General features: G+C 42.2%; 1 protein-coding gene across 21 annotated transcripts in view; it reads left to right on the top strand.

The window, feature by feature from the left end:
• LOC132393550 (L-asparaginase 1-like) overlaps positions 1-13,876 on the top strand; it is a 116,375-nt gene that overhangs the window by 42,452 nt on the left and 60,047 nt on the right. For 4 of the 21 annotated variants that reach the window (XM_059968939.1, XM_059968943.1, XM_059968942.1 and 1 more), the window contains exons 10-11: positions 777-887; positions 10,949-13,014. The exons of 1 other annotated variant lie outside the window; for it this stretch is intronic. In XM_059968939.1, coding sequence (XP_059824922.1) covers positions 777-887; positions 10,949-11,011 — 174 coding nt within the window. In that variant the 3' untranslated portion in view covers positions 11,012-13,014. Of the gene's footprint in view, positions 1-578; positions 647-776; positions 888-2,372; positions 4,687-10,948; positions 13,151-13,876 lie in introns of those variants that run through there. 16 more of the 21 variants (XM_059968958.1, XM_059968953.1, XM_059968957.1 and 13 more) reach the window with 11 other exon arrangements.

Below are 13,876 nucleotides of genomic sequence, written 5' to 3'. Positions count from 1 at the left end.
AGGGCCTGTTTCTGTGCTGTACTTTTCTATGACTCTGACTTTAACTATCTTCATTAACACTCTCAGCCTGAGGTGGTTTGCAATATCTTCACTTAGTCTCCCATCTCCCTTGACATATCCTGCTCTGTAATAAGACTTTTAAATAGTTTCCTAGTCAAATAAGATGGACTCTTGACCTTGCAATCTACCACATTATGACCCTGCACCTTTTTGTTTACCTGCACTGCACTTTCACTGTAGTTGTCATATTTATTGTGCCTTGTTACTGCTTTACCTATTTCTACACAATGCACTGTCTTGAATGGACCTCTTGTACAATAAGATAGACTCTTGGGCTAGCCACTACTTCATTATGATCTTGCACTTTACTGTTTGCCTGCTCTGCACTCTGTCAGTAGTTTTTAACACTCTTATCAGCACTGTTATCGTTTTGCCTTATACTGGCTCCATGCACTGTGTAATGATTCGATCTGTATGAACAGTAGGTTACACAGGCGTTTCACTGTATACATGTGATGATAATAAACTAATATCAATAGTGTCTGCATGAAACATCGAGTATTTACTCTTTTCCATAGATGCTGCCTGGTCTGCTGATTTCCTCTAGCATTTTGTGTGTGGTGCTTTGAACTTCCAGCAGCTGCAGGTTTGATGGTGTTTGTGATAGCAAATATAATTTGATCTGTATGAACAGTATACAAGAGAAGTTTTTCACTGTTTCTTGGTATATGTGAAAATAATAAACCAATTCCAGTACCAATTTTACATTCACCCAGAAGCTGGTCGCAGCCGGAGTCATCCCCGGACATGACTTAACAATGGAAGCAGCCATTGCCAAGCTGGTGTGGGTCCTGAATCAATCAGAGGACAGTGGACGGAGACGAGAGGTTTGTGCATGGCCTTGTTATCCTTGGTATCGTGCATATAGCTTCTTCTGAGGTACAGCTGCTACATGAGGTCAATAAACAGTGGCTAAAGCTAAAGGAATGATCATTGTGTACAGCTTGAAGGTGGGAAGGGAGAACAGTTTAAAAGAGACGTGTACCTGGAACGGGTTATCAGTGGTGGAAACAGATACTACAGTGGCATTATGATGTTTTTAGTCAGCAGATGAATACTCAGAATAGAGGGATACGGATCATGTGCAGACAGATCGAATTAGGTTTTCTAACATAATGATCACCCGAAGGCCTCGTCCTGTGCTGACCTCTTTTAAGTTCTATCTATATTCCAGCCACCAGAATAGTTCTATTGTAAATAGTTTCAGCTCAGTTCCAAAGCTTCATCCTTTGTCATAGAGACATAGAACACTACAGCACCAAAGGGCCTTTCAGTTAATCTAGTCTGTGCAAAGCCACTTTATTAGGTACAAAGTGGCCACAGAGTGTATTTCTGTGTGTTTGTGGTCGTCATCTGCTGTAGCCCGTCCACTTCAAGATTCAATGCATTGTGCATTCAGAGATGCTCTTCTGCACACCACTGTTGTAACGTTTGGTTAATGGCGTTACTGTCACCTTCCTGTCAGCTTGAACTAGTTTTGCCATTCTCTTCTGATCTCTCTCCATAATTGGATGTTTTATTTTTGTTTATCACAACAGCTTCTGTAAGCTCTAGAGATTGCTGTATGTGAAAATCCCAGGAGATCAACAGTCTCAGATACTCAGACCATTCTGACTGACACCAACAATCATTCCACGATCAAATTCACTTAAATCGCATTTTTTCCCTATTCTGATGTTTGGTCTGAATAAAAGCTGAACCTCTTGACCATGCCTGCATGCTCTTGTACATTGAGTTGCTGTCACAGGATTGGCTGATTAGATATTTGCATTGACGAGCAGGTGTACAGGTGTAACTAATAAAGTGGCCACTGAATGTTCCATGGTATGTAATTGTGTGATGGAGCAAAGAAAATTTAATCAGCATCGGGTTTAATGTCACTGGCGGGTGTCGCGAAATTTGTTAACTTTGTGGCAGCTGTACAATGCAATACATATTAAATATAGAAAAAATAAATAGTTGAATTACAGTAAGTATATATGTATATTAAGTAGTTAAATTAAAAATAGTAGCGAAAAGGCAGAAATAAAAACTAGTGAGGTAGTGTCCATAGGTTCATTGTCCATTTGATGTCAAAGCTCTCGAGGAGATGTTAGGTCAAAGTTCAGCACCTTTACTAGGAAAAGGAAGTGCAGGGTGGAAGTGGCGACATTTGCAGAGGTGTATTTCCCAGAGTTCAGAGCCCAGGCCTGCCTCCAGTTAGTGGAGGCGTTAAATCAGGGGTCTGAGCTGGATGAGACAAATAACACTGAGGGTATTTGTTGAAGGGAAAGTGGCGCGTGTGCGTCCACTTACTGCTGTTTGTTTTGCAGCTGATGGAGCAGAACATCTGTGGGGAAATGACAGTCTGTCCGTAGGTCTGGAAACTGCTACAGGGTAATCATTCTGACCAGAACCAGAAGGCAACTCTTTGTACTCCACCGGCCAACGAACGTTTTCGGAAGTGTTGCTTTCTCAGAGTTTTTGTTTGTTTATTATAGACCACTTGAAGCTCAACACAAATATAATTTCAGACTACTTGTATCACATGGGAATTCATGGAAAAAAGAAATTAATTATTGATTATATTGCATAATGGTGCTGATGCTTTGCAATAGTTCAACTAAGCTAAAAACGTTTTTGTTAATGATTTTTGTTTGTACTCATTCTCTGGGGCTTCTTGCTTAAATGTCCAACAATAATCAGCCACCAAAGATGGATTCCTGATACCATTTCTCCATGACCGCAAAGTCCTGGTGAAACCTTTCACCGTGCACCTCGCTGACAGCACCAAGATTTTCAGGGAAGCAGTCTAAAAGGGAATGCAAAAAATGAATCTTTCCTGACATGTTGTACTTCATGGTTGTTCTGTATACTTGAAGCATGCTGTCAACCAGATGTACATAACTTGATGCTCCACAGTTGCCAAAATAATTTGGGACAACATCCTTTAAATGCTTTCCATGCAATTTTTCTCTGGACCCTCTCGAAGTTCTTCGAATTGCCTGTCATTGATGACCTGTTTGATTCATGGGCCAGCAAAAATGCCTTCCTTACTCTTGGCATCAGTTATTCTAACTTGAATTATAAATTGAAATAACAAATAAAGGGCGATTTCAAAACAATGTTGCATGATGGGAAAATAGCATGGTGATTTTCACGATCAGCAGCAAAAAATCCATAAGATACAACCAAAGGTATTCAGAAAGTAAAATCTTTGTTGTCCAGTGGTTTTCCCTGCCTCTTTTCCCTCTGAAGGCCTTGATCTGGCCAAGGAGACTGTAGGTGTGCTGTGCTTCTGATCTTAGCAGGGATCACAGTGATCTTTCCTCCCCAGTGCATAAACAATTCTGACTTTCTCCTCCCTCCCTCTCTTATACTTCTTAAGTAGAGATAACCCTCAAAGTTTTGAAGCGATTGGACCTACATTTCACGTGACTGGATTAAACTTAAATACATTCACTGTAAGTAAATACAAATTGGTGGATGAACTTAGCAGGTCAGGCAGCATCTGTGGAAGGAAATCGACATTTCAGATACAGATGAAGGGTCTCAAACTGAAAAGCTGATTGACCAGCAGCTCACTGCTTTGTTCCAGATTCCAGCATCTGCAGTCTCTTCAAAGTTCAAAATAAATTTATTGACTCAGTATGTAGATCATATACAACCTTGAGATCCATCTTCTTGCAGGCAATTACAAAACAAAGAAAAGCAATAGAACCCATGAAAAACCACACTCACATGCACACACACACTCACTCACACATGCATACACGCACACACACACACACTCACACACACCTTGTGCCTTTTACCAAAAAAATCAGTAACTCAACAGTAAGACTTTTTGGATCAAAACTAAAGAAGCTCGGCATTGCTAATCTTGGTTGGAAAGAGCTAGTTGGGCCAAAGAGCCTGCTTCCATTCTGTATATCTCTGTTACTACAGTTCAAAGTAGATTTTATTATCAACGAACATGTATGTCACCATACACAGCCACAAGATTAATTTTCTTGTGGGCATCCTCGAAAAATCAATAGAATATTAAACATAATCATGAATCAATGAAAGAAGCCCAAACTGGGGCATTCAACCAGAGTGCAGAAGACAACAAACTGCAACCACAAAAAGTAATAATAATAAATAATAAATAAATAACTATCAAGAACATAAGATGGGGAGTCCTTGAAATTGAGTCCTTTGGTCGTGGCAACGTTTCAGTGATGGGCCAGGTGAAACTGATTGAAGTTATCTCCTTTGGTTCAGGAGCCTGATGGTTGGAGGTAACAGCTGTTCCTGAACCTGGTGGTGTGAGTCCTGAGGCTCTTGTAACTTCCTCCTGTTGACAGCAGTGAGAAGAGAGCATGTCCTGGGTGGTGGGGGTTCCCAATAATGGATGCTGCAACAGCATTTCATGTAGGCGTGCTCAATACTTGCGGCAGCTTTCTCGTGATGGACTGGGACACTTTGCTGAACAGTTAACTGCCGGCTAACTATTACTTGGATTGCACTACTTGTATGTATAACCTATATTTTCATTTATATTTGTGATTATTATTGTTATGAGCAGAGAGACAACATCTGCCGGAAGTAAATTCCTTGTATGTGCACAGGTACTTGGCGATTAAAGTCTGATTCTGATTCTGACATACCCACTGCTTTGAATATACGATGGGCACTCAGGGAGCGTTATGATTGACTTTATCACTGATTTTCCAAAAATGAGAAAATCCTAACTAAATAAAAACACTGACAAGAGTAAGTTGTGAGTCCTGGATATGATCGGAGGTTAGGAGATCCTGAACTTTCTTATCCAAGGATTTCTGCAAGAAATATCCCATCCCAGGGACTCTCCACCCACCCTTTTAACTCTTTTAACATCAATGTAAACATTTGTGCAAATGCTGATATTCTTATTTGGGACTTCTGCAAATATTGGCAAGAATATGCCGCTTCTATTTTTGCCAGAGTGAAACATGTCTCTAATTGGTTTACAAGATTATGAGAGGCATAGATAAATGAGATAGACCATAATTTTTTTCCCCAGGGTTGACAAGTCTATTACCAGAGAACATACATTTAAGGTGATAGGGGGTAATTTCAAAGGAGATGTGAGGGGCAAGTTTTTTTACAGAGAGTGTTGGGCGGCTGGAATGTGCTGCCAAGAGTGGTGGTAGAGGCAGAAGCATTAGGGACTGTTAGATAGCCCCATACATGTGAGGAAAATGGAAGTATGGAGGCAGAAGAGATCAGTTGGTCATTTGATTACTAATTTAATTGGATCAGCACAAGGGCTGAAAGGCCTGTTCCTGTGCTGTACCGTTTCATGTGTGGGACCAGGCTGCGCAGAATACACAGGTCATGCTACTAGACATGGTCCCCCCCCCGGATCACCACTCGTGGTCCCCAGCTGAGAGGTTCATCTGAGGCCCAACAGGCTCTGTGCAGCTGCCGGTTCTCGGGTAGCATATCACTAAATCCCCTCCCTGAGGTGGCTGTCAAAGGTCTTTAGAATCATATTCATAGTGTCATTCAGCACAGAACCTGACTCCTCATTCCAACTTGTCAATGATGACCAAAATCCCCATCTGAGATATCCTGTGTTTGACAAATACAAGAACATAAGAAATAGGATTGGGAATCGTCCATTTTGCCTGTCGAGCTGGCTCCACATGGTCAATAAGACCATGGCTGATTTGGTGATGGACTCAGCTCCACTGACCTCCCTCTAAACCTTTCCCATTTATGTTTTTCAACTATATTTAAATGCCTCAGATAGGCAGAAATATTTAAAATATTCTAGTTGATTGATAAATAGAGTTAAATGGTGCCACAATGCAGTACAGGAACTCCTCTCCCTCAGCCCGTCTAGTGCTTGCCGAACTGTTAGTCTGCCTCCTCCCATCGCCCCACACCTGGACAATTGCCCTCCATACCCTTTCCGTCCATGTGCTTGTCTCTTAACCGCTGCTAACAAACACACATCCCCCACTCCTGCTGGCAGCTCGCTCCATACTGCATAGACAGAAGCAGAATTAGACCAATGGGACAATCACATCTGCTCCGCCATTCTATCGTGGCTGAACTATTACCTCTCTCAACCCCATTCTCCTGACTTCTCCCTGTAACCTTTGATGCCCTGACTAATCAAGAATCTATCAACTTCCACTCACACCTCCCTCTGAGTGAAGAAGTCACCCCCCTCTGATTCCCCTTAAATATTTCACCTTTCATCCTTAATCTATGACCTCTAATTCTAGTTTTGCCAAACCTTAGTGGAAAAAGCCTGCATGCATTAACCCTATCTATATCTCTTACGATTATGTATACATGCTAAAAACATATTAAAAATAATACATATTAACATACAATACTATGCAAAAGCTTTAGGCACATTGATATAGCTAGGGCACCTAAGATTTTTGTACAGTATTGTAGTAATCTTGTGTAGTAGTAGTAGGCCTCGGTTAGTCTCAATAGACCACGGAGTTGCGCCTTGGAAAGTTTCCAGGGTGCAAGCCTGGGCAAGGTTTTTTTTGTGGAAGACGGGCAGTTGCCCAAGCTGCAAGTCTCCCCTCTCCACGCCACTGATGTTGTCTAAGGGAAGGGCATTAGGACCCATACAGCTTGGCACTGGCGTCGTGGCAGAGCAATGTGTGTCAAGGACATATACGCAAGCCTCAGCCAAGACTCGAACTAGCAAACTTCAGATAACTAGACGAACACCTTAACCACTTGGCCACGCACCAACACAATTCACAATCTTATGTATTGCACCGTAATGATGCAAAAAAACCCAAATTTCATGACATATGTGAGTGATGATAAACCTGATACTGTTTTGGGTCTCTTGCGGAATGAGTAGGAAAGGGGCAAGGAGAAGGGAATCATGGTTGGGAAAAGGGGAAGGGAGGGGTAGGGAATAGGAAGCACCAGAGAGACATTCTATAATGATCAATAAACAAATTGTTTTGTATCACATGACCTTACCTTTTGCCTCAGAGCTGGGTATGTCTGCATCAGTGTCTACCCCCCCCCCCACCCTGGCAGTCCTGTCCCAAACCCCTCTATCAACCATTTCCAACATCCTTTGCTCCCGCCAGATTTACAAACTCACTCTCTGCTCCACATTGACAATTACAGTATCATGCACAAGCCTTAGGCACCCCAGCAATATATATGTGCCTAAGACTTTTACACAGTACTGTAAAGCACAATATGATGCTGAGTGGTAATCTAACAAAGGTTGTACAATTATGAGGAACATAGATAAGATTGATGGTCTCAGTTTCTTTCCCCCAGGGTAGGGAAGGTCAGAAAGTCTAAAAGGCAGAGGTTTATGGTGAGGGTTAAGAGGGAATCTGAGGGCTACATTTTTCCACACCATTAAAGGTAGGTACAATAGTTAAATAAATAGTGCAAAAATAAAAATAAAAATGTAGTGAGATAGTGTTCATGGGTTCAATGTCTATTTACAAATTGGATGGCAGAGGGGAAGAAGTTACTCCTGAATTGTTGAGTGTGTGCTTGTGGTCTCCTGTAATGAGATTACTTTTCCCAAAGATATTTCTTTTTCTCACTGGTGACTGTTCAGACACTTTACTGAAGGTAGTACATCTCTGGCCTGAAGCCACAGGTTAAATGAAGTACAGATTTGCAAGGGTTTTCCCCGCACTGACCAAAGGAAATGATCATTGGCATGTGCAGAGTAATGTTTAAAAGTTGCAGTTACTACATTGGGCCACGAGATGGCAGGAAGGCTCCATGCCTGATCTGTCCATTGAACACACTGAGTACATTCCTTCTCCTGCTGTGAATGAGAGTTAGTAATAAATTGGTTCATGGATTATTTTTCCAAAAAGGCCTTTAATTCATAAAAAAAATGACTATTCAAGATAAGGAGCATTTGCTAGCTCAGGGCCTGTACTCACTAGAGTTTTGAAAAATGGGGAAGGGAAAATCTCATTGAAACCTATTGAATATTGAAAGGCCTAGATAGTGTGGATGTGGAGAATATGTTTCCTACAGTGGAGAAATCTGGGACCAGAGGACACAGCCTCAGAATTGAAGGATGTCCCTTTAAACAGAGGTGAAGAAAAATTTCTTTAGCCGTCGTGTTGCACTCAGCTCAATAATAAGTAAATGTTTTGTGAGGCTGATCAAGGACTACATCTGCAGTTTGCTGCCACCGACACTGGACCTCCTACAATTTGCCTACCCACACAACCGATTGGCATATGATACAGTAGCCAGAGCTCTACACACCATCCTTACACACCTAGAAAAGAGCGATGCTAACGTGAGAATGCTGTCTCGGACTACAGATCAGCATTCAACACCATAATCACCTCCAGGCTCAACAAGAAGCTCAGAGACCTCGGCCTTCACTCTGTCTTGCCCAGCTGGGTCCTGGACTTCCTGTCAGATCACTAAAGGTGGTAAGAGTGGACTCCCTCACCTCTGCCCTTCTGCAGAGAGTGGTGCGGACAACCCAGCACATCTGTAGATGTGAACTTCCCACTATTCAGGACATTTACAGCATTAGATGTGTACAAAGGGCCCAAAGGTTCATTGGGGACCCAAGTCACCCCAACCACAAACTGTTCCAGCTGCTACCATCAGGGAATTGGTACCACAGCATAAAAGCCAGAACCAACAGGCTCTGGGACAGCTTCTTCCACCAGGCTGTCTGACTGATTAACTCACACTGACACAATTGTAGTTCTATGTTTTGTTGACTGTTCCATTGTATATCTTACCGCACCTGCTATTTATTACAAATTACTATGATTTGCACATTCAGATGGAGATGTAACATAAAGATTTTTACTCCTCATGTATGTGAAGGATGTAAGAAAGACAGTCAATTCAATTTAGGAAGTTTCCTTAATTGATACATAGAAGTCCTAATGAGAGAGCATGTGATAGGGATTGAGACAGGGCAGGTGACAGAAGTTTACGTGGGGAAACATTTTGCAGCCTGTTGGATAACAGGTTGGGGAACTTTGGTTTTGAGAGATATTTAGATCGTGGTTAAGAAACAAAGAGGAAGTATCTAGCAGGGTTGGAACAAATGAGGTACTTGAGGACACTTGAGAAAAAATTCAGGAGGTGAAAGGAAGGCATGAGGTGAAGGAGAATCTTAAGGGCTTCTACAGATATACTAAGAGCAAAAGGATTGCAAGGGACAAAATTGGTCCTCTGGAAAATCAGAGTAGAGCCAAAAGAGATGGGGAGGATTTTCAATTTTTGCATCTGTAGTTAAACCATAAGAGCATAAGATATAGGAGCAGAATTAGGCCATTTGGCCCATCGAGTCTGCTCCACCATTTCATCACGGCTAATCCAATTTTTTTCCTCAGTCCCAATCTCCTGCCTTCTCCCTGTATCCCTTCATGCCATGACCAGCCAAGAACCTATCAACCTCTGCCTTAAACATACATTAAGACTTGGCCTCCACAGCTGCCTGTGGCAACAAATTCCACAGATTCACCACTCTTTAGTATAGTGGTCGCCAACCAGTCGATCTTTGAGCCTTTCCCAGTAGATCCTGAAAAAAAAAGTAAAATAACTACACAAGTACATTATGCCTGATAAACCTTTCGATGCAAAAGCAGATTTTACCCCTAGAGTGCACACATGAGTCGTTTTTAACCCACATTGAGTTGCTTTCCCTGGTTACTGTGTTTCTCTTTTTTCCGCTGCCCAGCCTCATGCGTCACATGTGTGCTGACATCATGTGACTGTGGCCACTGTCCGTCAAATTCCCATGGAGCGTGGGAGGGGTTCGTTTATTCTAAACATAAACAAACAAACGGGCAAACTGTCCAATGGTGAAAGAAAACAACACGAGTGGGTAAAAATGACTCATTTATGCATTCATGACTTAACTAAAATTTGATCAACTTTCATCGGTTTTGACTCAGTTATCCTGCTATTTATATTACGTCAGTTATGCAAAAGTTTGATCAGTTGTACTGCTCTCTCTTCCTTTTGAATTTTTTGCCTTTGATAGAGTGAATTCATGTTTAGCATTTCAGATAGTGCGCTAGTAATTAGCATTAATTTTAGTTTTTAATGAAAAGTTAGCGCCTCTCTCTCCCTCTTTTTATTTAGCTGTTGCATTTTGTTCCGCATAGCTTGTGCTGCATCAAAGTGACCAATTAGATTCGATAAGAGTACAGACTATCACAAACATCAATAAATGGCACTCGCTGGTCATATCCTGCAAGGTAGCTTGCTAGCACGGCGGAGGCTCCACGAAAGGAGGCGGAAGTTAAGGAGCTGAAATCGGGAATGAAGGCCCAGCAATCATTTTTCACAAAACATGCTGCTCAAAATAAGGCTGCTGTTGAAGCGTCATTTCATGTAAGTCACCTTTTGGCTAAACACAAGAAGTCTTTTACAGATGGCGATTTATTCAAGGAAGCAATGGCCATTACCACACAGACTATTTTTAAAAGCAAAAACCACATCAAAACTGCAATATGTAATCTACAGCTTGGCCCTGATACAGTGACAAGGAGGGTGGAGTCACTGTCAGAGGACATTGATCGACAAGTGTTAAAGGACTTGTCACTCTGTGAATACTTCCCACTACGGTTTGTTGAATCCATGGATGTAATGCAAACAGCTCAGCTTGTTGTATTTGTCAGAATAGCTTTCCAGGATTTTACAACAAAGGAGGACTTCCTCACTCTTTTGCACTTAAAGCAGAGAACGAGAGGTGAGGATAGTTACAATGAGTTTAAAAATGTCTGTGAAAATGACATCTCCGTTCATAAACTGTTAGCGATTACTACTGATGGGACCCCAGCAATGTGCAGTGTGCGCGTTGGTTTGTATAGCACTGTGTCGTAATGACCCTGTTTCTCCCAACTTACTGGATTATCACTCTGTGATTCATCAGCAGGCCTCGGCTGTGGAGGTCGTGGACTCTGCTCACACTGGTGGTCAAACTGATAAAACTTGATTCGAGCAAAAGCGCTTCAGCACCACTTATTCAAGGCGTTATTGAACGAGCTCGATGCTGCTTACGGAGACATAATTCTTCATGCTGATGTTCGGTGGTTGAGTCGCTGCAAAGTGCTGCAACGATTTGTTGACTTGCTGCCTGAGGTAAAGACTTTTCTGTTGACAAGAAACAAGGAGCACGAGGAATTGTCAGATGATGGGTGGCTACTGGATTTAGGGTTTCTGACAGACTTAACAGCTAAATTAAACGCACTTAACAACGAGCTCGTGGGAAAAGACCGACACCTGCCCCACATGATAAGGGCAGTAAATGCGTTTAAGGCCAAGCTCGGTGTTTGGATTTCAAATTTAAAGAACAGGAGGCTGACACACTTCCCCAACTTGAGAAGGTGTTACAGGCCATCAAGGAAAAAATGCTTTTCGCCCTGAGCAGTACTGTGCTTACCTAGACAAACTGGCAACAGAGTTTGATCGGCGTTTTGGGGAGTTAAATGACATGAAAGCTATTGCTGCATTTATTTCACACCCATTTCTGCCGATTGATATAGAACAGATAGCAGCCAAATTCCAGCAAGTACTTGGTGTGCTAAGTGATATTGAAATGGAAATAATTGATTTGCAAAGTGACTTCAAGCTTAAAGCAAGATCAAGGGATGGTGACTTCTGGGGGCTTGTCAGCAGGGACGAGTTTCCTCATCTCACTACATGTGCACTAAAAGTCAGTGCCTATTTCGGATCAACTTATCTGTGTGAAATTGCATTTTCACAGTTGAAAATTATTAAATCTAAGTACAGGAGCTGCCTTACTGACAGACACCTCACAGACTGTCTCAGACTGGCTGTCTGTAGTTATGAGCCAAATTTCAGGGAACTAGCAGAAAGTATTCAGCCCCAGTCATCACACTGAGTGCAACAGTCAATTTTTATTCATTTATTTTTTGTGTTGAAATAAAATTAAATAATGAAATTTAGAATTAAAGGTATGAAGTATTGTAATATTCTTAAAGGAAGACAGCTATGGCCTGTTTGATATGTTAGTTACAGTGTTTTCTTGGTTGAATTAATTTGAAGGCTTGACAAAAGCATTTTATGTAATTCAGATACAATTAACCCAAATAAAAGGCCTCAAGTTGGAAGCGCAATGTGAGCTGTTTTTTCTCTAAATGATTTAGTAGTCAATCATGCCTTTCACTAAGGCCGAGGTAGGGGATCTTGGGCTTAAAAAGGTTGGCGACCACTGCTTTACCAGACAGACACAGTCTATAGAAGTGAGGCAAAGCAACAGCGAGGTCATGGACCGATACAGATTACAGAGAAAATGTTGGGTGTCTTGAGGCAAATCAGGGTGGACAAATCCCCAGGGCCTGACCCTGCGGGAGGCAAGTGCAGAAATTGCAGGGGTCCGCGCAGACTTATTGAAATCATCCTTAGCGATGGGAAACGTACCGGAGGATTAGAGGATAGCTAATGTTCTTCCACTGTTAAAGAAAGCTCTAAAAATAAACTAGGAAATTAAAGATTAATGAGTCTAACATCAGTAGTGGGAAAGTTATTGGAAGGTGTCCTGAGAGACCACATTAAGCGTATTTAGAAATACTGGGATAGATTAGGGATAGTCAGCATGGCTTTGTGTGTGGTAGGTCGTGCCAAATCAATCTTATAGAGTGTTTTGAGGAAGTTACCAAGAGAGTTGACAAAGGCAAGGCAGTGGATGTTGGTGACATGGACTTTAGCAAGGCCTTTGACAAGGTTCTGCATGGGAGAAGTAAATTGGATTGGACATTGGCTTTGCAGGAGAAGCCAGAGAGTGGTAGTCGATGGTTGCTTCTCTGAGCAGAGGCCTGTGACCGGTGCTGGCTCCATTGTTTGCCATCAATCTGGATGATAATGTGGGTATAAAGTTTTATTTAACTGTAGCATGACTCCTTGTGTTTACGCTCAGCAGCTCCACCAATGAACCATATACCTTCTTTACCACTGCATAGTGCTGTTCAGTGAACAATCAACCTGGACCCCGATCACTCTGTAGCTCAAAGGTATGAAGTGAACTTCACGGTATTCCTCAGCATGTACTTCTACACCCTGGAATGTGCCTCAGCCTAAAACATCGACTTTATTCCTCTCCACAGTTGCTGCCTGATCTGCTGAGTTCCTCTACTATTTTTTTATGTGTTACTCTGGATTTCCAGCATCTGCAAATCTCTTGTGTGCAGAATAAGATGTTACAGTTACTGAGAAAGTGCAGTGCAGGTGAACAATAAGGTGCAAGATCATGATGAAGTACTGTAGGTTGTAAGGTGAAGAGATGGTCTCATTGTACTAGGGAATCATCTAATACTCCTACATCAATAAGTTAAAAGAAGTCCGTGATCCTGGTGGTGTGTGTTTTCAGGCTTATCTACTCAATGGAAGGGGGGAGAAAAGAGAGATTGTTTGGGGTATGTGGGGTCATTGATTATGTTGGCCGCTTCACAAGGGCAGCGAGAAGTCCATAGTCCATAGGTCCACAGCGGGAATGCTGGTTTCTGTGATGTGTTGAGTTCTGTCTGAGGGTTTTTGCTATCATTTGCAGAGTAGATGTCATACCAAGCTATGGTGCATCCAGATAGGACACTTTCTGTGGTGGCCAGTGCTATCATGTTTGCTGTTGCGTCCTGGGGCAGCAGGCTGAGGGTAGCAGACACCAACAGAATCAACAAACTCATTCATAAGGCCAGTGATGTTGTGGGGTGGAACTGGACTCTCCGACGGTGGTGTCTGAAAAGAGGATGCTGTCCAAGTTGCATGCCATCTTGGACAATGTCTCCCATTCACTCCATAATGTACTGGTTAGGCACGGGAGTACATTCAGCCAGAGACTCAT

The sequence above is a fragment of the Hypanus sabinus genome, chromosome 4 (genome assembly GCF_030144855.1).
Source record: "Hypanus sabinus isolate sHypSab1 chromosome 4, sHypSab1.hap1, whole genome shotgun sequence".
In the NCBI taxonomy this organism is placed as follows: Eukaryota; Metazoa; Chordata; class Chondrichthyes; order Myliobatiformes; family Dasyatidae; genus Hypanus; species Hypanus sabinus.
The sequence above is the reverse complement of the archived record's forward strand: the minus strand, read 5'-3'. Positions and strand labels throughout refer to the sequence as shown.